The sequence below is a fragment of the Bombina bombina genome, chromosome 6 (genome assembly GCF_027579735.1).
Source record: "Bombina bombina isolate aBomBom1 chromosome 6, aBomBom1.pri, whole genome shotgun sequence".
Lineage (NCBI taxonomy): Eukaryota > Metazoa > Chordata > Amphibia > Anura > Bombinatoridae > Bombina > Bombina bombina.
Window position 1 is genome coordinate 161969721 of NC_069504.1, and position 25642 is coordinate 161995362.

Genomic DNA, 25642 nt, shown 5'->3' on the forward strand with positions numbered 1-25642 from the left:
AGATAAGGTAATAAAATGTTGATTTCTCCTGTTAAGTGTGGTCAGTCCACGGGTCATCATTACTTCTGGGATATTATCTCCTCCCCTACAGGAAGTGCAAGAGGATACACCCAACAGAGCTGCTATATAGCTCCTCCCCTCTACGTCACCTCCAGTCATTCTCTTGCACCCAACGAATAGATAGGATGTGTGAGAGGACTGTGGTGATTTAATTAGTTTATTACCTTCAATCAAAAGTTTGTTATTTTATAATAGCACCGGAGTGTGTTATTCATTCTCTGGTAGAATTTGAAGAAGAATCTACCTGAGTTTTTTCTATGATTTTAGCCGGAGTAGTTAAGATCATATTGCTGTTTCTCGGCCATCTGAGGAGAGGTAAACTTCAGATCAGGGGACAGCGGGCAGATTAATCTGCAAAGAGGTATGTAGCAGTTTGTTATTTTCTGACATGGAATTGATGAGAAAATCCTGCCATACCGTTATAATGTAAACTCAGCCTTAAATGCAGTAGATGTAGCTGGTATCAGGCTGTCATGTATGTATATTTTACACTTCAGTATTCTGGGGAATGGTACTTCACTGGTTTTATACTGTATGCATAGATTTTACCTAATTTGCAGGGACTTGCAATAGGTTTTAAATAACAATTGATTTATTGAGGTTAAACGTTTTTTTGCTGGCATGTAAAAACGTTTATTTCTCTGAGGTACTGGGTGAAAAAATGTTGTGGGCACTATTTTTTCCACTTGGCAATAGTTTTGTTTAATTTAAAGCAGTTCACTGATCTCTCTCACTGTTATGTGTGAGGGGGAGGGGCCATTTTTGGCGCTTTTACTACGCATCAAAAAATTCAGTCAGAGGTTCATTTTCTTCCTGCATGATCCGGTTCATCTCTTCAGAACTCAGGGATCTTCAAATCCTTTTTTGAGGGAGGTAATCATCACAGCAGAGCTGTGAAGAGTGTAGCTGACTGTGATAAAAAACGTTTGTTTGTGTATTTTTTCTGCTGACAGGGTTAGTTATCCTTTGCTAATGGGAACAATCCTTTGCTAAAATTGTATATTTCTTACAAAGGTTTGATGCTATAACTGAATTATTTTCAACTGTCATAATTTTTTCTGTGCTTCTTATAGGCACAGTTCGTTTTTATATAATTGTAAATTACTTGAAAAAGCATTTCCAAGTTGCTAGTTAATTGCTAGTGTGTTAAACATGTCTGATTCAGAGGAAGATACATGTGTTATATGTACTAATGCCAAAGTGGAGCCCAATAGAAATTTATGTACTAACTGTATTGATGCTACTTTAAATAAAAGTCAATCTGTACAAATTGAACATATTTCACCAGACAACGAGGGGAGAGTTATGCCGACTAACTCGCCTCACGTGTCAGTACCTGCATCTCCCGCTCGGGAGGTGCGTGATATTGTAGCGCCGAGTACATCTGGGCGGCCATTTCAAATCACATTACAGGATATGGCTACTGTCATGACTGAAGTTTTGGCTAAATTACCAGAACTTAGAGGCAAGCGTGATCACTCTGGGGTGAGAACAGAGTGCGCTGATAATATTAGGGCCATGTCAGACACTGCGTCACAGGCGGCAGAACATGAGGACGGAGAACTTCATTCTGTGGGTGACGGTTCTGATCCAAACAGATTGGATTCAGATATTTCAAATTTTAAATTTAAGCTGGAAAACCTCCGTGTATTACTAGGGGAGGTGTTAGCGGCTCTGAATGATTGTAACACAGTTGCAATACCAGAGAAAATGTGTAGGTTGGATAAATATTTTGCGGTACCGGCGAGTACTGATGTTTTTCCTATACCTAAGAGACTTACTGAAATTGTTACTAAGGAGTGGGATAGGCCCGGTGTGCCGTTCTCACCTCCTCCGATATTTAGAAAAATGTTTCCAATAGACGCCACCACACGGGACTTATGGCAAACGGTCCCTAAGGTGGAGGGAGCAGTTTCTACTTTGGCTAAGCGTACCACTATCCCGGTGGTGGATAGCTGTGCCTTTTCAGATCCAATGGATAAAATATTAGAGGGTTACCTTAAGAAAATGTTTGTTCAACAAGGTTTTATATTGCAACCTCTTGCATGTATTGCGCCTGTCACGGCTGCAGCAGCATTTTGGTTTGAGTCTCTGGAAGAGACACTTGAATCATCTACACTAGATGAGATTACACTCAAACTTAGAACCCTTAAGTTAGCTAACTCATTTATTTCAGATGCCGTAGTACATTTAACTAAACTTACGGCTAAGAATTCCGGATTTGCCATTCAGGCACGCAGAGCGCTGTGGCTTAAATCCTGGTCAGCTGATGTTACTTCTAAATCTAAATTGCTTAATATACCTTTCAAAGGGCAGACCTTATTCGGGCCCGGGTTGAAGGAGATTATCGCTGACATTACAGGAGGTAAAGGCCATGCCCTGCCTCAGGACAAAGCCAAACCTAGGGCTAGACAGTCTAATTTTCGTTCCTTTCGTAATTTTAAAACAGGAACAGCATCAGCTTCCTCTGCACCAAAACAGGAAGGAGCTGTTGCTCGCTACAGACAAGGCTGGAAACCTAACCAGTCCTGGAACAAGGGCAAGCAGGCCAGGAAACCTGCTGCTGCCCCTAAGACAGCATGAATCGAGGGCCCCCGATCTGGGACCGGATCTAGTAGGGGGCAGACTTTCTCTCTTCGCCCAGGCTTGGGCAAGAGATGTTCAGGATCCCTGGGCGTTAGAGATCATATCTCAGGGATACCTTCTGGACTTCAAATCCTCTCCCCCAAGAGGGAGATTTCATCTGTCAAGGTTGTCAACAAACCAAATAAAGAAAGAAGCGTTCCTACACTGCGTACAAGATCTTTTATTAATGGGAGTGATCCATCCAGTTCCGCGGTCGGAACAAGGACAAGGGTTTTACTCAAATCTGTTTGTAGTTCCCAAAAAAGAGGGAACTTTCAGGCCAATCTTGGGTTTAAAGATCCTAAACAAATTCCTAAGAGTTCCATCGTTCAAGATGGAAACGATTCGAACAATTTTGCCCATGATCCAAGAGGGTCAGTACATGACCACAGTGGATTTAAAGGATGCTTACCTTCACATACCGATTCACAGAAATCATTACCGGTATCTAAGGTTTGCCTTTCTAGACAGGCATTACCAGTTTGTAGCTCTTCCATTTGGATTGGCTACAGCTCCAAGAATCTTCACAAAGGTTATGGGTACTCTTCTGGCGGTACTAAGACCGCGAGGAATTTCGGTAGCTCCGTACCTAGACGACATTCTGATACAAGCTTCAAGCTTTCAAACTGCCAAGTCTCATACAGAGTTAGTACTGGCATTTCTAAGGTCGCATGGATGGAAGGTGAACGAAAAGAAGAGTTCTCTCTTTCCACTCACAAGAGTTCCCTTCTTGGGGACTCTGATAGATTCTGTAGAAACGAAGATTTACCTGACAGAAGACAGGTTAACAAAGCTTCAAAATGCATGCCGGGTCCTTCATTCCATTCAACACCCGTCAGTAGCTCAATGCATGGAGGTGATCGGCTTAATGGTAGCGGCAATGGACATAGTACCTTTTGCACGCCTACATCTCAGACCGCTGCAATTGTGCATGCTAAGTCAGTGAAATGGGGATTACTCAGATTTGTCCCCCACTCTGAATCTGAATCAAGAGACCAGAAATTCTCTTCTATGGTGGCTTTATCGGCCACACCTGTCCAGGGGAATGCCATTCAGCAGGCCAGACTGGACAATTGTAACAACAGACGCCAGCCTTCTAGGTTGGGGTGCTGTCTGGAATTCTCTGAAGGCTCAGGGACTATGGAATCAGGAGGAGAGTCTCCTTCCAATAAACATTCTGGAATTGAGAGCAGTTCTCAATGCCCTTCTGGCTTGGCCCCAGTTAACAACTCGGGGGTTCATCAGGTTTCAGTCGGACAACATCACGACTGTAGCTTACATCAACCATCAGGGAGGGACAAGAAGCTCCCTAGCAATGATGGAAGTATCAAAGATAATTCGCTGGGCAGAGTCTCACTCTTGCCACCTGTCTGCAATCCACATCCCGGGAGTGGAGAACTGGGAGGCGGATTTCTTAAGTCGTCAGACTTTTCATCCGGGGGAGTGGGAACTTCATCCGGAGGTCTTTGCCCAGATACTTCGACGTTGGGGCAAACCAGAGATAGATCTCATGGCGTCTCGTCAGAACGCCAAGCTTCCTCGCTACGGGTCCAGATCAAGGGATCCGGGAGCGGTTCTGATAGATGCTTTGACAGCACCTTGGACCTTCGGGATGGCTTATGTGTTTCCACCCTTCCCGATGCTTCCTCGATTGATTGCCAGAATCAAACAGGAGAGAGCATCAGTGATTCTAATAGCACCTGCATGGCCACGCAGGACTTGGTATGCAGATCTAGTGGACATGTCATCCTGTCCGCCTTGGTCTCTACCTCTGAAACAGGACCTTCTGATCCAGGGTCCATTCAAACATCAAAATCTAACTTCTCTGAAGCTGACTGCTTGGAAATTGAACGCTTGATTTTATCAAAACGTGGTTTTTCTGAGCCAGTTATTGATACCTTAATACAGGCTAGGAAGCCTGTTACCAGAAGGATTTACCATAAAATATGGCGTAAATACTTATATTGGTGCGAATCCAAGAGTTACTCATGGAGTAAGGTTAGAATTCCAAGGATATTGTCTTTTCTACAAGAAGGTTTAGAAAAGGGGTTATCTGCTAGTTCTTTAAAGGGACAGATTTCAGCTCTGTCCATTCTTTTACACAAACGTCTGTCAGAAGTTCCGGACGTTCAAGCTTTTTGTCAGGCTTTAGCTAGGATCAAGCCTGTGTTTAAAACTGTTGCTCCGCCATGGAGTTTGAACTTAGTTCTTAATGTTTTACAGGGTGTTCCGTTTGAACCCCTTCATTCCATTGATATCAAGTTGTTATCTTGGAAAGTTCTGTTTTTAATGGCCATTTCTTCGGCTCGAAGAGTTTCTGAGTTATCTGCCTTACATTGTGATTCTCCTTATCTGATTTTTCATTCAGACAAGGTAGTTCTGCGTACTAAACCTGGGTTCCTACCTAAGGTGGTCACTAACAGGAATATCAATCAGGAGATTGTTGTTCCATCTTTGTGTCCTAATCCTTCCTCGAAGAAGGAACGTCTGCTACACAATCTAGATGTAGTCCGTGCCCTGAAATTTTATCTACAGGCAACTAAGGATTTTCGTCAAACGTCTTCCCTGTTTGTCGTTTATTCTGGTCAGAAGAGAGGTCAAAAAGCTTCGGCTACCTCTCTCTCCTTTTGGCTTCGTAGCATAATACGATTAGCCTATGAGACTGCTGGACAGCAGCCTCCTGAAAGAATTACAGCTCATTCTACTAGAGCTGTGGCTTCCACTTGGGCCTTTAAGAATGAGGCTTCTGTTGAACAGATTTGCAAGGCTGCAACTTGGTCTTCTCTTCATACTTTTTCCAAATTTTACAAATTTGACACTTTTGCTTCTTCGGAGGCTGTTTTTGGGAGAAAGGTTCTTCAGGCAGTGGTTCCCTCCGTATAAAGAGCCTGCCTGTCCCTCCCGTCATCCGTGTACTTTTGCTTTGGTATTGGTATCCCAGAAGTAATGATGACCCGTGGACTGACCACACTTAACAGGAGAAAACAAAATTTATGCTTACCTGATAAATTCATTTCTCCTGTAGTGTGGTCAGTCCACGGCCCGCCCTGTTTTTTATGGCAGGCTTAAAATTTTTTGGATTATACTCCAGTCACCACTACACCCTTGGGCTTCTCCTTTCTCGTTGGTCCTTTGGTCGAATGACTGGAGGTGACGTAGAGGGGAGGAGCTATATAGCAGCTCTGCTGGGTGTATCCTCTTGCACTTCCTGTAGGGGAGGAGATAATATCCCAGAAGTAATGATGACCCGTGGACTGACCACACTACAGGAGAAATGAATTTATCAGGTAAGCATAAATTTTGTTTTTCCATTGTTCTCTCAAAGTACTGGTGATTGTTTTTAAGATAAAGAAGCAGGTATATGAACACAATGTGATACAGTAATGAGATCTGATTATATCTACAAGCTCAACCCATTTTATTAGGTTGTGGCTTCAAAACACAAAATCAGAGCTTTAATATACACAAATAAACCTTAAAAATCTAATTTTCATATATTTTTTACTCTGCAGTTGGTAAATAAAGCAATTGTAAACACATTAAGGGAAAAACTATTTTACAGTATACTGTCCCTTTAAGACCAATATTTTTTTTCACTATCCCAGGATCAATTATTTGCAATCCTGCTAGCCCTTAACAGTTTCAGCTGTTCGGGCATTTACAAGGATCAAGCTTCACAACTCTTGGCCCCCGGAACGACGGAAAAGTATAGAGAAGGAGAGAGCTGTGACACGCGTTGTACGTAGCATAGCTGGAGATAGATACAAGCATGGAGACCTCCCCTGCTGACACAGAACCTCGAAACAGAGACATTCTAATTGACCTACAGGACTTACTTTTACCAGCGTTAAACAAGCTAGAATCTACCCTGCAAAACCTACTAGCCGAAACTCGGGTCGAGTATCCCCCACGCTCGGTTTCAAAATGGCGCCGCCCAGCCGAGTCCTTCTGCGATTATGCTTGCATGACTCCTGAGGCACATCAGATAGAGCATAAGGAGAGAATGAGGGGACAGCCGCTGTGGACACAGTTATGGAACCCAACGTTCGTGGTTCACGGTTCCACAAACAAAACTAGGGAAGAAGGACTTGTCAGGGTGCCAGGAATCAGACTAAGACGAGAAGGGTAAAAATAATCACACCTTTATTAATAGCAAAAAATAATAAAAAGTACACAAGTCAAATAACAAGCCAGGAGTCAAAACCAGAGCTGGTAGTCAGACGAGCCGAGTCAGGAGCCAAAGCGAATAGTCAGACGAGCCAGAGTCAGGAACAAGCCAGGGATCAGGAACCAGGAAGGACGTCAGGCAGCCAGGTAATACACAGGAACTCACACAAGCAGGTCTGAGACAACGCAAAGGCAAAGCATACTGAACAGAGGCCCTTTAATAATAAGTGATGACATCACAATTCTGAGACTACATCCTGTCTCACACAGATGATGCATACCAGTCTGGCCATAAAAGGAAGTGCAGGAAATGAGCAGCATCCCCCGCAATGCACCATAGTCACGAAGAGAGGTGAGTAAAATTGCTGCCAGCAGCACATGGCAAACAAAACAGGGAAAAAACCCTGACAGTACCCTCCCCTCAACGACCCCTCCCCCGCGGAAGGACAAAAGGCTTATTGGGGAAACGGGTATGGAAGGCACGGAGGAGGGCGGGAGCATGAACATCAGAGGAGGGAACCCAAGAACGCTCCTCTGGACTGTAGCCCCTCCAGTGAACCAAATACTGTACACGGCCCCTGGACATACAAGAGTCAATAATGCTGCTGACCTCATACTCCTCATGGTTGTCAACAAAGATAGGACGGGGACGAGGCAACACAGTAGTAAACCGATTACAAACCAATGGTTTCAAGAGGGAGACATGAAAAACATTGGAGATGCGCATAGCAGGAGGAAGGTCAAGAGTGTAGGCCACAGGATTAACCCGTCGGAGTATTCGAAAAGTACCAACATAACGGGGAGCCAATTTATTGGAAGGCACACAAAGGTTCAAGTTGCGGGAAGACAGCCAAACTCTCTCACCAACCTGGTAGGAAGGTGCGGGCAGACGCCTACGATCAGCCTGGAACTTTTGGCGCTGCATAGAACGAGGAAGGCAATCCTGAATCTGCACCCACGTGGAACGGAGTTGCCGGAGATGCTCCTCCAAAGCCGGAATACCATGAGACATGAATGAATCGGGGCAACAAGGACGGTTGAAACCCATAATTCGCCATGAACGGGGATAACTTGGAGGAAGCATTAATAGCACTATTACGAGCAAACTCTGCCCAAGGTAACAGTTCAGACCAATTATTGTGGTGATCTGAGACATAGCAACGGAGGAACTGTTCCAGAGCTTGATTAGACCGTTCCGCAGCCCCATTGGATTGAGGGTGATATGCCGAGGAGAAGGAAAGCTGGATCCCCATTTGAGCACAAAAGGAATGCCAAAATCTGGAGACAAACTGGCTACCCCGGTCCGACACTATCTCCTTGGGTAACCCATGTAAACGGAAGACCTCCCGGGCAAAAATTGCAGCAAACTCCTGAGCGGTAGGCAGCTTCATCAAGGGAATGCAAAGTGACATTTTAGAAAAATGGTCAACCACCATAAGGATAACAGTATTGCCATTGGAAACAGGGAGCTCAACAATGAAGTCCATGGAAAGATGTGTCCAAGGACGCTCACCATTAGCAATAGGTTGAAGAAGACCCACAGGAAGACGTTGAGGAGTCTTATTCTGTGCACAAACTGAGCAGGAGACAACATACGCAGCAATATCAGAATGAAGACCAGGCCACCAGAATTGTCGAGTGACAGACCAAATAATTTGGTTCTTGCCTGGGTGACCTGCGGCTTTAGGATAGTGGTACATGTGCAAAAGTTTAGTTCGAAGATTCTCAGGAACAAAACACTTACCACTATGTTTCTCAGGAGGTGCATTAGTTTGTGCAGCCAGGATCTCTTCCCCCAAGGGAGAAGTCAAATTAGTATGTATGGTAGCCAAAATATGGTCAGGAGGTATAGCAGGAGTAGGTACAGACTCCTCCTTGGACAGAGGCGAAAATTGTCGAGAGAGGGCATCAGCCCTAACATTCTTACTACCAGGCAGGTAGGAGACCACATAATTAAACTAAGACAAAAATAGCGCCCATCTGGCCTGTCGGGGCGACAAACATTTTGCTTCAGATAGATAAGTTAAATTCTTGTGGTCAGTAACAATGAGCACTGGCACGCTAGTACCCTCGAGAAGATGCCTCCATTCCTTGAGTGCCAAAATTATGGCCAGTAATTCCCTGTTGCCAATTTCATAATTGCACTCCGCTGGAGACAATTTGTTAGAGAAGAAACCGCACGGATGCAAGGAACCGTCAGGCATAGGACGTTGAGACAAGAGGGCACCTACTCCAGTCTCAGACACATCGACCTCAAGAACGAAAGGTAGGACAGGGTTAGGATGGGCCAGAATTGGAGCGGCAGCAAAGGCAATCTTAAGACTATCAAAGGCATTAATGGCAGTAGGTGACCAATGGAGTGGATCATTCTATTTACGGGTCATGTCTGTGATAGGTTTGACCAAGGAAGAAAAGTTTTTAATAAACTATCTATAGTAATTGGCGAACCCCAAAAAACGTTGAATAGACCGAAGACCAACTGGGCGAGGCCACTGCAGAACTGCAGATAACTTGTCAGGATCCATGGAGAACCCTGCAACGGAGATAACATAACCTAGGAAGGTTACTTGAGTCTGATGGAACTCACATTTCTCGAGTTTACAGAACAGGCTGTTCTCACATAGTCTCTGAAGAACCCGTGTAACATCAGAACGATGAGCCTCAAGTATGGGTGAGTGTATGAGGATGTCGTCTAAGTACACCACAACACACTGTTGCAACATATCTCGTAGGACATCATTAATAAATTCCTGAAAAACAGTAGGAGCATTACATAGGCCAAAGGGCATTACAAGATACTCATAATGCCCGCTTCTGGTGTTAAATGCTGTTTTCCATTCGTGGCCCTCCTTAATCCTAACGAGATTGTACGCTCCTCTCAAATCAAGTTTAGTAAAGACCGTAGCTCCCTTGAGGCGGTCAAAGAGTTCCGTAATGAGCATCGACAGAGCATCGGCAACATACTCCTCCATAGCACAATTCTCTGCAACAGACAGAGGGTACACCCGGCCCCGAGGAGGAATGGCACCGGGTTGCAGGTCTATGGCACAATCGTAAGACCGTTGAGGAGGCAACGTACCGGCACGCAGCTTGTCAAAAACGTCTAGGAACTCTCGGTACTCCTCTGGCAATTGAGAGACAGAAGAAGTGCACAAGACTTTAACTGGTTTCCGAAGACAAGTGGACATACATTGCTGGTACCACGACAAAATTTCGGACCTGCGCCAGTCGAGACTGGGATTGTGCTTTTGGAGCCAGGGATAACCCAGAACAACCGGAAAATGCGGAGAGTTTATCACCTGGAACTAGAGGGTTTCAAAATGGAGAGCCCCAACAGCCCTGGACAACGGAGCAGTTTCGTGAGTAACGAGTGCGGGCTGAAGGGGCCTGCCATCAATGGCCTCAATAGCAAGCGGAACGGACCGAGGCAAAACAGGAATGGAGTGCTTTGATACAAAAGCACTGTCAATGAAATAGCCGGCAGCACCGGAGTCAACAAGAGCCAGAGTGACTATGGAGGAGTCCACCCAGGAAAGGACAATCGTGACCAAAGGATTCTCCTTAAGCGGTTCCGGGGACGAGGATAAACCACCCAAGGTCTGCCCCCGACAGGACCTTAGGTGTGAGCGTTTCCCGGCCGTGTAGGACAAGACTTAAAAAAGTGGCCCTGTAACCCACAATAGAGGCAGAGCCCCTCCCTCCTCCTAAAGGCCTTCTCCGCCGCGGAGAGACGCGTGAATCCCAACTGCATCGGCTCAGCAGTACCTGGTGACTCGGGACCAGGAGGCATGGGTGGGAACGAACATGTAGGAGACAACGGAACAGGAGGCTTCCGCAAGCACTCCTTGAAAGAGGGCCTCTCTCTGAGTCTGTCAATTAGGTTAAAAAAAGACACCAATGCCTCGAGATCCTCTGGTAAATCTCTGGCAGCAACTTCGTCTTTAATCGCATCAGAGAGCCCATGAAAGAAGGCAGCAACAAGGGCTTCATTGTTCCAACCTACCTCTGCGGCAAGCCTGTGGAACTCAATAGCATACTGAGCAACAGATCTTGTACCTTGCTGAATGGACATGAGTCGTTTAGCAGCAGAGGAGGAGCGAGCCGGAACATCAAATACCCTTCGAAAGGAGGCCACAAATTCAGGGTAATTTGAAATCACAGGTTTATTTGTCTCCCACAAGAGATTAGCCCAGGCAAGAGCTGTGTCAGAGAGTAACGAGATGAGAAATCCCACCTTAGCTCTGTCAGAGAGAAACGCCTGAGGTAATATCTCAAAGTAAATGCCCACCTGGTTCAAAACCCCTCTGCACTGAATAAGATTGCCTCCATATCGCTGAGGTAGAGGTGCAGAACCGGACATGCTCCTGGTAGGCATAGGTGCAGCAGCGGAAACAGGAGCAGCCATAACTTGCGGACACTTTGGTCCAAATGTGCAGTGCGAGTCAGCAGGACTACTGCAAATTGATCCAAGCAGTGATCCTGTACATCCATCCTGGAAATGATGGCAGGTAAAGGTGGATTGTTAGCACCATCAGGATTCATGGCCTTTGCGTAATGTCAGGGTGCCAGGAATCAGACTGAGACGAGAAGTGCAAAAATAATCACAATTTTATTAATAGCAAAAAATAATAAAAATCCACAAGTCAAATAACAAGCCAGGAGTCAAAACCAGAGCTGGTAGTCAGACAAGCCGAGTCAGGAGCCAAAGCAAATAGTCAGACGAGCCGGAATCAGCAACAAGGAAAACAGTAGAGTCAGGAACAAGCCAGGGATCAGGAACCAGGAAGGACGTCAGGCAGCCAGGTAATACACAGGAACTCTCACAAACAGGTCTGAGACAACGCAAAGGCAAAGCATACTGAACAGAGGCCCTTTAAATAATAAGTGATGACATCACAATTCTGAGACTGCATCCTGTCTCACACGGAGGATGCATACCATTCTGGCCATAAAAGGAAGTGCAGGAAATGAGCAGCATCCCCCACAATGCACCATAGTCAGGAAGAGAGGTGAGTAAAATGGCTGCCAGCAGCACATGGCAAACAAAACAGGGAAAAAACCCTGACAGGACCCCTCACAGTTATTGAGGAGGTGGTGGTAAGTGTCACAATGGCTGAATCTAAATTGCAGCATGACTCTGGCAATTATTCTCCACACTACCATCCACTAAAGACCACAATCTCCCGAGCTGTATATCAGTCACACAGCAAAATACCACCAGAGACTTGCTGCTATTGGTGACTCAGCAACAGCTCACATCTGAAACGGAGCCGTTTACGGACCTGCCAGCTCACTGTTTACCAACCACCTGGATTTTCTTGCCCAACGCCCTGGATTGTCGCTATACATATTTGCATCAACGGATCTTGGGGACGACCCTAAGGAAGAGAAGGCTGAGGCTCCATACCGTGACGGGGGTCGGCTGAGAGGCGCACGTATGGAAGCGTCTCTGGATGCTTTCCTCAAAGACACATATGACCCCTCTCTAAAGCAGCCGGACACATTTTATTTGTCTACCCCTTTCTATTGTTGTTGGCACTGTTGATGTTCTTGTGTTTGTTATTGGCTCCATTACATCACATTTTTATCTTCTAGCACATGTACTACAGCTAACGACAACCTGTGCAGGAGTTGGATAAACTTCACAGTCGGAATAACTCACCCCTTGTGATGCCGGGACTTTTTCTTGTGGCTGATACTGGTTATTGTAGGTATTCAAGCCCTTTCTGGATATTGGGTCAGCTTGCACCAGCACATTTTCTAATAAAATGGCAGGGCGATCCCCCCCCCCCAAACTGCTGTAGAACTGTGCAGGATAAATTGACCAAGTTTGTAGTTTGAGGGTCCATTGTTTTATTGTTTTTTTTTTCTTTTCAGTACTTACTCTCCTGATGTAATAATATATATATATATATATATATATATATATATATATATATATATATATATAGTATAAGCAGTGTTTTAATATGCTAGATTTTATGCAGCTTATTACAATAGAAAACATCCACCTGCTCATCGCATTTACAAATCTACCTTAGATGCGGTAACCTTTAACATTGAAGATTTAAAAGACAAGATGCAACCCCACCAACACATTTAAATTCACTGAAATATCCAATCCTATGAAGCCTTTTTAAGTACACATTATTAGAGATTGGATATCTACAACATAGCACTGAGGTTCCCTTATAACAACTGTAGCATACTTGCATTCTCAATTACTTGTAAGTCACGCCTGGGTTTCCCACGCTGCATATGTGCAGGAAAAACTTTTGCACTATAACTCTCCTGGGACATAGCTAAATAACCCAAATTATTCCTTTGACTATGTGTATGTCCACATGACTGACTCTACCCCTTTATTACACATCTGTTAATCTTCGTTTCAATATACAACAGATCATAAAGTACCAGGTCTGGAAATACTTCCATAACTTCTCAGCCTTGTGGGAATTAATGGACAGAAACAGTACTCTGTTTTGGAAATGTGGTGTGGTATATCCTGTGGTGAAGGGATGGTACATATTAACACTAGTGTATCTCGCTAGAACTAACCCTCAGTCATCCACTACATAATATCTTTTATATAAAGGGCCTGTGCCTACTCTTGGGATCATTTAGGTTTGGTGACAATTTTCAGGCTTCTTGTGTAGTATGCAGGGATTCCCCTAAAGATTTGCCATCCTCTGTAATTGTTTATTTAATCCCAGACTCCATTTTGTACACCATATAGTATCTCCCCCAGTCTAATATTCCAAAGACACTGAAATTCAACGTAAAACTTAAAAACTTGAATAGGTATATGTGTCCATAACTGCTATACAGGATGACAACTACTCTAACAGGAGAGGGTACTAGTTTTAACTTGTGTTAGATTAATATTGTTTAGTTTTTGTTGTGTTTTTGTGTTTAAAATGTAAAAACCCCAGCGATGCGTGCAGCTATATTATAGATGTGAGATTCCAGCAAAAGTTGCCTAATATTATCATCTGCCTAAATGCGTCTTTTTTTTTTTATCTCTTTACACAGTGTATGATACTTGCGTAGTGCAATGACATGTAATTTGGTATGCCTGTACGCGTTGTTGGAAATAAATAAAAAAAAATTTTTTTAAAAAGAACAATTTAGAAAATAACCCCAAACTTATATTCAGAAGAGCGCCTACCGTAATGCAAAAGCTAGCTCCCAGCAAGGTGGTGGTATCTAAAAAGAAAAACATACATAGCATACACAAAAAAGGTGTTTTGTTTGACAATAAGAATAAGATAGGAACATATAGATTCAACAAAACCCGTTGCCATATGTGCAACTACATCACTCACGGTACCAAAAGTATTAAACGCAACACTACAGGGGAAATCATTGAAATTAAAACTCATATGCAAGGCGTCCCCTTCTGCAGCTCCAAACACATACACTGCATTATTTATTGGGAAATAAAACTCACCCGGCAAACGGTCATATGTGGCTGAGGCCCAATATAGCGGCAACGGATCATTCTCCTCTTAACCCTGTGTAATCCTCCGTACAAGTCCGTATCCCAGTGTCGCAGTTCTCCAGTGAAGCCAACAATTACCGCAGCTCCTAGCGGGTTGAGCGTAGTTCCAAAACAGGGCCGATATCCAGCCCGCCGTCATTACAAACAGCCAATAGAATGCCAGCTCAATCCTATTGGCTGATTGGATCAGCCAATAGGATTGAACTTCAATCCTATTGGCTGATTGCATCAGCCAATACGATTTTTTCTACCTTAATTCCGATTGGCTGATAGAATTCTATCAGCCAATCGGAATTGAAGGGACGCCATCTTGGATGACGGCACTTAAAGGTACCGTCATTTAGTGTTACTCGTCGGATGGAAGATAATGCTCCACATCGGATGGCTTGAAGATGGACCCGCTCCGCTCCGGATGGATGAAGATAGAAGATGCCGTCTGGATGAAGACTTCTGCCCGTCTGGAGGTCCTCTTCTGCCCAGATCGGATGAAGACGTCTCAAGGTAGGGTGATCTTCAAGGGGTTAGTGTTAGGTTTTATTAAGGGGGGATTGGGTGGGTTTTAGAGTAGGGTTGGGTGTGTGGGTGGTGGGTTTTAATGTTGGGGGTAAAAGAGCTGATTACTTTAGGGCAATGCCCCGCAAAAGGCCCTTTTAATGGCTATTTGTAATTTAGTATAGGGTAGGGATTTTTATTATTTTGGGGGGCTTTTTTATTTTATTAGGGGGATTAGATTAGGTGTAATTAGTTTAAAACTCTTGTAATTATTTTATTATTTTCTGTAATTTAGTGGGGGGGGTTCATACTTTAGTTTATTTAATTTAATTGTAATTAATTGTAGTTAATTTAGGTAATTTATTTAATTGTAGTGTTAGGTGTAATTGTAACTTAGGTTAGGGTTTATTTTACAGGTAAATTTGTTCTTATTTTAACTAGGAAGTTATTAAATAGTTAATAACTATTTAATAACTTTTGTACCTAGTTAAAATAAATACAAAGTTGCCTGTAAAATAAAAATAAACCCTGAGATAGCTACAATGTAATTATTAGTTATATTGTAGCTATCTTATGGTTTATTTTATAGGTAAGTATTTAGTTTTAAATAGGAATAATTTATTTAATTGTAGTAATTTTTTTCGATTATTTTAAATTATATTTAAGTTAGGGGGGTGTTAGGGTTAGACTTAGGTTTAGGGGTTAATACATTTAATATAGTAGCGGCAACGTTGGGGGCGGCAGATTAGGGGTTAATAAATGTAGGTAGATGTCAGCGATGTTAGGGACGGCAGATTAGGGGTTAATAAAATGTAACTAGTGTTTGCGATGCAGGAGTGCGGTGGTTTAGGGGTTAATATATTTATTTACAGTGGCGGCGATGTCCAGTCGGCAGATTAGGGGTTAAAAATTTATTTCAGTGTTTGCGATGTGCGGGGGGGGCCTCGGTTTAGGGGTTAATGGGTAGTTTATGGGTGTTAGTGTACTTTTTAGCACTTTAGTTAAGAGTTTTATATTACGGCGTTAGCCCATAAAACTCTTAACTACTTACTTTTAAATGCGGTATCAGTTTTGACAGGAGAGGCTGTACCACTCACTTTTTCCAAGACTCGTAATACCGGCGTTATGCAACTCCCATTGAAAAGATAGGATACGCAATTGACGTAATTGGATTTGTAGTATGCTCGAGTCGTGGGAAAAAAGTGAGCGGTACACCTGTACCTGCCAGACTCGTAATACCAGCGGGCGTTAAAAAGCAGCGTTGGGACCTCTCAACGCTACTTTTTAAGGCTAATGCAAGACTCGTAATCTAGCAGAGTGTGTCCAGACACAGCACCATCCAACTTAGTGGTAATAATAATTATTTTAGTATCACTCCATTGGAAATCATCCCTAGATCTGTGGGATATAACAGGTATATAGTCACGAGGTATGCTGATGTAGGCGTATTTTAGGACATTACACGTAGCCGTAAGGAACTGGAACGGTCACGAACAGTTTTCATCTAAAAGGTGCCCTCAATTGCAGCGCAATGATTTTCAGTATGCGCATCCACTGAAAAGGAGACAATATACAAACAAGAGCTTACAAATAAGTACTTACGTCGTGCCAAATAATTTGGTCAAAACACCTTATAGACCACTCGCACACATCTAATGAGCAGCAAAATGACATACATATAAAAAATATCAAGGTAAGAGAGAATATTTTATTATCCTATTACACAAATATTGGAAGACTATTAGAACCATGTGGTATACACCAAATAAGATATAGGCTGCCTGGTAACATCGACATGGGCTCTAAAAATTATATGGGAACAAATTTGTTCTTTAAAAGATTGTATATATATTAATCCACTTGTTCATAGATGAGGTTTTGAAATATGTGTTTAGGAAGATGTCATGTTTTGATATTATGTGTTGATGCTTTGGTAAGACAGGAACAAATCATTATGGTCTCATTACTAACATGTGTTTTCAATACGCCCCCAAATGGGCGGTATGTTTGTTCATTGGTTCACAATAGATTTAAATAATACTGAACTGTGTAAGGTGCTAGATGCCTGATGAAACGTTTGCTATAGCCGAGAAACGTGTTGCAGATAGGGGGTAAAACTTGAATACCCCTATTCCACTAACTACTTCTGTTTTTAAATAAAATCTTTTTTAAATGTAAGCAAAGTGCTAGCACCTTAATTCTTCCCTTTGGAGTGCCTTATCGATGTGAGCCTTGCATTCAGTCTGGGATCCAGCCCGCACCATAAATACCAGGAAAGAGGGTGAGGTGATAAACTGAGAAATATCAGCCTGCCACTACAAGCACACTTGTGTGCTATTGCCAAATGTGAGTACCCTTTTGGCTTTCGCTTCTTCATACACCGCATTAGTGTTTGGTTGATCTACACATGAGGCGCCTCTTTGTTTTTTGTTTCACTTTTTAATTTTGCCCTGGATCATCTGAGAGGAGGAGAGCAGCCATTATCATATGCAACTGTGAAGGTTCCCATACATTGTGAATAGTGCATAGATCTGACCCTATTTTAGGGACAATCATCACAAAATTACAGAAACAGTTTTTTCTATATGAAGATTATATCTGTTCTAAGCTTATTTGCATAATATATTGTGTATTTGTCTATATTATTATTAATTATTTTTTTATATGTGCCCCCTACTTTGGTTGTTTATAGTTTAATTTGGGAGTTTTACCAACTAAGGTAAAATTAACAATAAACTCAGATTCCAAATTCCTGTCAGCTTTAAAAAAATAGGTTTCACTGTGAATAGATCTATTAGATTTTCAAAACATAGAACCATCTTGTCTGATTTTCATTTTCTTTGGGAGTGTCTGAAATAGGCTGAAAGCTTCTTAAATGTTTGATTTGTTTTTTAAAAAAAATTTTATTTCTCTTGTAAAGGTGTATCCAGTCCACGGGTTCATCCATTACTTGTGGGATATTCTCCTTCCCAACAGGAAGCTGCAAGAGGACACCCACAGCAGAGCTGTCTATATAGCTCCTCCCCTAACTGCCACCCCCAGTCATTCTCTTGCAGCTCTCGACAAGAAAGGAAGTATCAAGAGAGATGTGGTGACTTAGTGTAGTTTTTACCTTCAATCAAAAGTTTATTTTTAAACGGTACCGGCGTTGTACTGTTTTTACTCTCAGGCAGAAATTCAAAGAAGACTTCTGCCTGGAGGTTTGATGATCTTAGCGGTTTGTAACTAAGGTCCATTGCTGTTCTCACACATAACTGAAGAGTATGGAAAGAAAACTTCAGTTGGGGGGACGGTCTGCAGATTGCCTGCTTTGAGGTATGTTCAGTATATTTTTTTCTAGAGAGATGATAAGGTCTAGAAAATGCTGACAGTGCCTGGTATATTTAAGGTAAGCCTGATACAGTGATTTAACAACAACTGGGATCATGCTTGCAAAAAGGGATAATATTCATGTTAAAACCTATATTACTTAGTGTAAAAACGTTTGCATGATTTATAAATAAAAACGTTTTTTCTCTGAGGGTGATAAATCTTTATTTGGGGCCTAATTTCCACATGGCTTGTTAGATTACTCCTAGGAGTACTTTTTTAAAGCCCTCTGACTTTGAGTGCATGGTGGGAGGGGCCTATTTTCGTTTTCAGTCTAAGACATCCAGCTTCCCTGAAGGAGTCCTCTGGCTTATAGGACCTCTATAGAGGGTTTTGTTCCTGCAAAAATCGTTTTTAAGGGCAGGTAGGAGCCACAGCAGGGCTGTGGCAGTGTGTTTGACTGTTTGTTAACAGGTTTTAAGTTTTTCTAATTCGTTTTTGGGCCTGAGGGGTTAATCATCCATTTGCAAGTGGGTGCAATGCTGCTTTAGTCCCTTATACACACTGTAAAAACTTTGTAGAGTTTACTACTTTTTTTTTACTGTTTTGCAGTTTATGTGGTAGTTTTTTCTCTTAAAGGCACAGTACCGTTTTTTATTATTGTTTTTTTCACATTTATTAAAGTGTTATCCAAGCTTGCTGGTCTCATTACTAGTCTGTTAAACATGTCTGACATAGAGGAAACTCCTTGTTCATTATGTTTAGAAGCCATTGTGGAACCCCCTCTTAGAATGTGTACCAAATGCACTGACCTTTCTATAAGTTATAAAGACCATATTATGGCTTTTAAAGATTTATTACCTGAGGTTTCTGAGACTGACAAAAGGGAGGTTATGCCATCTAGCTCTCGTGTCAGAACCTATAACTCAAGGGACGCCAAGTACATCTAGCACGTCCAATGCGTTTACTCTACAAGACATGGCGGCAGTTATGAATCATACCCTCACTGAGGTATTGTCCAAACTGCCAGGGTTACAAGGAAAGCGAGACAGCTCTGGGGCTAGAACAAATACAGAGCAGTCTGACGCTTTAGTAGCTATGTCTGATATACCCTCACAATGTGCAGAAGTTGAAGCAGGAGAGCTTCTATCTGTGGGTGACTTCTCTGATTCAGGGAAGGCATTACTTCAGTCTGACTCTGAAATGACAGCATTTAAATTTAAGCTTGAACACCTCCGCGTGTTGCTCAGGGAGGTTTTAGCGACTCTGGATGACTGTGACACCATTGTAGTCCCAGAGAAATTGTGTATAATGGACAAATACTTTGCAGTGCCTGTTTACACTGATGTTTTTCCAATCCCTAAGAGGTTTTCAGAAATTATTACTAAGGAATGGGATAGACCAGGTGTGCCGTTCTCTCCCCCTCCTGCTTTTAAGAAAATGTTTCCTATAGATGCCGCTACACGGGACTTGTGGCAGACGGTCCCTAAGGTGGAGGGAGCAGTCTCTACCCTAGCTAAGCGTACAACTATTCCTGTCGAGGACAGTTGTGCTTTCCTAGATCCTATGGATAAGAAATTAGAGGGTTTCCTTAAGAAAATCTTTATACAACAAGGTTTTATTCTCCAGCCTCTTGCATGCATTGCCCCAGTCACTGCTGCAACGGCTTTCTGGTTCGAGTCTCTGGAGGAGGCTTTAAAGGTAGAGACCCCGTTGGATGATATCCTTAACAGGCTTAAAGCTCTTAAGTTAGCCAATTCATTTATTTCTGACGCCGTTTTTCATTTAACCAAGCTAACGGCTAAAAATTCAGGTTTTGCCATTCAGGCACGTAGGGCGCTATGGCTTAAATCCTGGTCAGCTGATGTCACTTCAAAGTCTTAACTTCTCAAAATCCCCTTCAAAGGGCAGACCCTATTTGGGCCTGGACTGAAGGAGATCATTTCTGATATTACTGGAGGAAAAGGCCACGCCCTTCCCCAGGATAGGTCCAACAAGTTAAGGACCAAACAGACTAATTTTCATTCCTTTCGAAACTTCAAGAGTGGCGCAGCTTCATCTTCCTCTTCTACAAAACAAGAGGGAAATTTTGCCCAGTCCAAGCTAGTCTGGAGACCTAACCAGGCTTGGAACAAGGGGAAACAGGCCAAAAAGCCTGCTGCTGCCTCTAAGACAGCATGAAGGAGTAGCCCCCGATCCGGGACCGGATCTAGTGGGGGGCAGACTTTCTCTCTTCACCCAGGCTTGGGCAAGAGACGTCCAGGATCCCTGGGCTCTGGAGATTGAAAATCTTCTGGATTTCAAAGCTTCATCTCCAAAGGGGAGATTTCATCTCTCACAATTATCTGCAAACCAGATAAAGAGAGAGGCATTCTTACATCGCGTTCAAGACCTACTAGTTATGGGAGTGATCTACCCAGTTCCAAAGGAGGAACAGGGGCAGGGCTTCTATTCAAATCTGTTTATAGTTCCCAAGAAAGAGGGAACTTTCAGACCAATCTTGGATCTCAAGATCCTTAACAAATTTCTCAGGGTCCCATCCTTCAAGATGGAGACTATTCGAACCATCCTACCTATGATTCAGGTGGGTCAATATATGACTACCGTGGATTTAAAGGATGCTTATCTACATATTCCGATACACAGGGATCATCATCAGTTTCTCAGGTTCGCCTTCCTAGACAGGCATTACCAGTTTGTGGCTCTTCCCTTTGGGTTAGCCACGGCACCAAGAATCTTTACGAAGGTTCTAGGGTCCCTTCTGGCGGTTCTAAGACCGCAGGGTATAGCAGTAGCCCCTTACCTAGACGACATCCTGATACAGGCGTCAACTTTTCAAATCGCCAGGTCCCATACGGACATTGTTCTGGCATTCCTAAGGTCTCACGGGTTTAAGGTGAACAAAGGAAAGAGTTCTCTCTCACCTCTCACAAGAGTTTCCTTCCTAGGAACTCTGATAGATTCAGTAGAAATTAAGATTTATCTGACAGAGGTCAGGTTGTCAAAACTTCTATCTTCCTGCCGTGCTCTTTATTCCATTTCTCATCCGTCAGTGGCTCAGTGTATGGAGGTAATTGGATTAATGGTAGAGGCAATGGACATTGTTCCGTTTGCCTGCCTACATCTCAGACCACTGCAACTTTGCATGCTCAATCAGTGGAATGGGGATTACACAGATTTGTCCCCTCTACTAAATCTGGATCAAGAGACCAGGGATTCTCTTCTCTGGTGGCTATCTCGGGTCAATCTATCCAAGGGAATGAGTTTCCGCAGGCCAGAATGGACTATAGTAACGACAGATGCCAGCCTTCTGGGCTGGGTGCAGTCTGGAACTCCCTGAAGGCTCAGGGTTCGTGGACTCAGGAGGAGGCCCTCCTTCTGATAAACATTCTGGAACTAAGAGCGATATTCAATGCTCTTCAGGCTTGGCCTCAGCTAGCTGCGGTCAGGTTCATCAGATTTCAGTCGGACAACATCACGACTGTAGCCTATATCAACCATCAGGGGGGAACAAGGAGCCCCCTGGCAATGTTGGAGGTTTCAAAGATAATTCTATGGGCAGAGGTTCTCTCTTGCCATCTCTCAGCTATCCATATCCCAGGAGTAGAGAACTGGGAGGCGGATTTTCTAAGTCAGCAGACTTTTCATCCGGGGGAGTGGGAGCTCCATCCGGAGGTATTTTCCCAGTTGATCCAACTTTGGGGCAAACCAGAACTGGATCTCATGGCGTCTCGTCAGAACGCCAAGCTTCCTTGTTACGGGTCCAGGTCCAGGGTTCCCAAGGCAGCGCTGATAGATGCTCTAGCAGCGCCCTGGTCCTTCAGCCTGGCTTATGTGTTTCCACCGTTTCCTCTGCTCCCTCGTCTGATTGCCAAGATCAAGCAGGAGAGAGCTTCGGTGATCTTGATAGCCCCTGCGTGGCCACGCAGGACTTGGTATGCAGATCTGGTGGACATGTCATCCTTTCCACCATGGACTCTGCCGCTAAGGCAGGACCTTCTACTTCAAGGTCCCTTGAAACATCCAAATCTAATTTCTCTACGTCTGACTACTTGGAGATTGAACGCTTGATTCTATCAAAGCGTGGTTTTTCCGAATCGGTCATTGATACCTTAATTCAGGCTCGAAAGCCTGTCACCAGAAAAATCTATCATAAGATATGGTGTAAATATCTTCATTGGTGTGAATCCAAGGGTTACTCATGGAGTAAGGTCAGGATTCCTAGGATATTATCTTTTCTCCAAGAAGGATTGGAGAAGGGTTTGTCAGCTAGTTCCTTAAAGGGACAGATTTCTGCTCTGTCCTTTTGCACAAACGTCTGGCTGAGGTTCCAGACGTTCAGGCGTTTTGTCAGTCTTTAGTTAGAATCAAGCCTGTGTTTAAACCTGTTGCTCCGCCATGGAGTTTAAATTTAGTTCTTAAAGTTCTTCAAGGGGTTCCATTTGAACCTTTGCATTCCATAGATATTAAGCTTTTATCTTGGAAAGTTCTGTTTTTAGTAGCTATCTCCTCGGCTCGAAGAGTTTCGGAGTTATCTGCTTTACAATGTGATTTCCCTTATCTGATTTTCCATGCAGATAAGGTAGTGTTACGTACCAAACCTGGGTTTCTTCCTAAGGTGGTATCTAATAAGAATATCAATCAGGAGATTGTTGTTCCTTCACTATGTCCTAATCCTTCTTCAAAGAAGGAACGTCTATTACACAATCTTGATGTGGTTCGTGCTTTAAAGTTTTATTTACAAGCTACGAAGGATTTTCGTCAAACATCTGCTTTGTTTGTTGTCTACTCTGGACAGAGGAGAGGCCAAAAGGCTTCGGCAACTTCTCTTTCTTTTTGGCTAAGAAGTATAATACGCTTAGCTTATGAGACTGCTGGCCAGCAGCCTCCTGAAAGAATTACAGCTCATTCTACTAGAGCAGTAGCTTCCACATGGGCTTTTAAACATGAGGCCTTTGTTGAACAGATTTGTAACGCGGCGACTTGGTCTTCGCTTCATACTTTTTCTAAATTCTATAAATTTTATACTTTTGCTTCTTCTGAGGCTATTTTTGGGAGAAAGGTCTTACAGGCAGTGGTGCCTTCCGTTTAAGCCTTGTCCCTCCCTTCATCCGTGTCCTAAAGCTTTGGTATTGGTATTCCACAAGTAATGGATGAACCCGTGGACTGGATACACCTTTACAAGAGAAAACAAAATTTATGCTTACCTGATAAATTTATTTCTCTTGTGGTGTATCCAGTCCACGGCCCGCCCTGTCATTTTAAGGCAGGTGTTTTTTTTATTTTTAAACTACAGTCACCACTGCACCCTATAGTTTCTCCTTTTTTTTCTTGCTTGTCTTCGGTCGAATGACTGGGGGTGGCAGTTAGGGGAGGAGCTATATAGACAACTCTGCTGTGGGTGTCCTCTTGCAGCTTCCTGTTGGGAAGGAGAATATCCCACAAGTAATGGATGAACCCGTGGACTGGATACACCACAAGAGAAATAAATTTATCAGGTAAGCATAAATTTTGTTTTTTATTTTTAGACCGTTTGTGGTCTTTGCACACAATTAGTTGATTTTAGATCTAGATTTCCTTCAATGTGTTCTATCTTATGTATTTTTTTTAATATGAGGATCTTTTCTAAAGATAGTTTCCTCCCAGAATACTAGTGCTGGAATTATGGTTTCTTTCAGAGTTCAATTAACAATTAAGAATCTTTGCTGTTTTGCTCTATTTAAAAATCGACTAATGTAAGTGGTTGAATTACTTATTTGTCCTTCCAGTCGGTGAAATTAAAGGATAGAGGCTACTTATTGAGTTACAATAAATTTGTGATCTTTGTGACTGTGGCTAAGCTCAAGAAGAAGTACCCACCTTTAAAGTGTGGATTTATTCTTCCAGTTTAAACTATTTTTTATGTTCTATCCTTCATGCATACACACATCACACACTCTAATACAACACACACAGCAGTTTCATACCACACACACACATTACACACTCTCATACAACACACACTCTCTCATACAACACACACAAACCACACTCTCATACAACACACACACAATTTACAACCCAGTATACATGGCATTTGCTAAAACCATTAGGGACTGAATAGTCAAATTGGTTATTAGCTATTTTTCCACAGTTATCATAACTAGAACAAAATATTTGTTAGTGGCTTGTTTTGGTTTGGAGTTTTTCTATAAAAGAAAGTAAATTGACTTTGTACTATTAACTATTTTTTTAAAACTTGTTCTAAAGATATTTGCCTATTCCTCTTTTCCTTTTTTTTCTACTAATTTTGCTCACTATTTAGACATTTAAATGATAGTAGAGCATGTATTTATTTTTAACTTCATTCCATTTTTTTTAGGTGATTATCCATGGTTGGAATGCTGCATCCGGTCATATAATTCAACAAATGGAGAAAACGAGAAGATTTGCTATGAAATTTTTGACACTATAGTGGCAGAAAAAGATATTTGAATTTCTAATTTACTTATTTCTATTTGCCAATATCATGAAAAATGCACTTCTATTGCTGATTTCATTGTCTGCATGATTGTTCACTGTTGCATGCTATTGCTAATATACATCTTTATTTTACACATGATTTACTTGGTGCTGAATACAGTAATAATGTTTGCATAAATGCATCAGGGCTCTAGCAGTGTAATAATGTTAAAGTATCATTTAGAGCAGTAATGTTCAGCTTTTTTTCTATTTTTGGGAATTGGAACTGTCTTTTTACAGCAGCACTTCTCAGCAACTACTTAGCAGCCTCACGTTAAGTGCATAGTTAAAGATGAGCTAATACATCTGTAAGTGATGAAGTCTTTACTGAATAAGAAATGATGAACAATGTATAATCTAGTCTGATTATAACACTTTCAATATTTATAAATTGTAAATCTGTGGAAATGACTGATGCGAAAATTGTGTACAGTTTTTTAGCAATAAGATAGATGACATCAACAATGACTCCTATGTAAATATTGTTCTAATCCATTCAGACAGGAATGCTTGTAAATTAGATATCTTTTCATACTCACTAAGATGCTACGTAAAAAGTGTTTTAGTAGATTTAGTTTTGTATTGGGTTAAAGGGACATGTAAATGATGAATGGCAGGAAATTTTATCCATCATATTCAGCCCTATTTTCATGTTTTAGATTAAGCGTTCTTTTGTTTTGCAGTATCTGTTCTGCCTCTGCACTGGCACCTTTTTTTTTTTCTTCTTTTTTTTTAACATAGAAGGCTGGGTATAAGGTAGGACTGCCATATTGCCGCTTTAAAGGGATACAAAACCAAAATAGTTTCTTTCATGATTCAGATAGAGCATGCAATTTTAAGCAACTTTATAATTTACTCCTATTGTAACTTTTTCTTCGTACTTTTGCTATCTTTATTTGAAAAAGCAGGAATGTAAGCATAGGAGCCGGCCCATTTTTTGTTCAGCATCTGGGTAGCACCTTGGTGGCTAAATGTAATCACCAATCA

The 25642-nt window shown here is 42.4% G+C and overlaps 1 protein-coding gene across 2 annotated transcripts in view; it reads left to right on the plus strand.

Moving 5' to 3' along the window:
• Positions 1-25066, plus strand: part of POT1 (protection of telomeres 1) — a 640429-nt gene extending 615363 nt beyond the window's left edge. For both annotated transcript variants that reach the window (XM_053716650.1, XM_053716651.1), the window contains one exon: positions 24516-25066. In XM_053716650.1, coding sequence (XP_053572625.1) covers positions 24516-24628 — 113 coding nt within the window. In that variant the 3' untranslated portion in view covers positions 24629-25066. The remainder of the gene's footprint in view (positions 1-24515) is intronic.
• Positions 25067-25642: the final 576 nt, after the last annotated feature.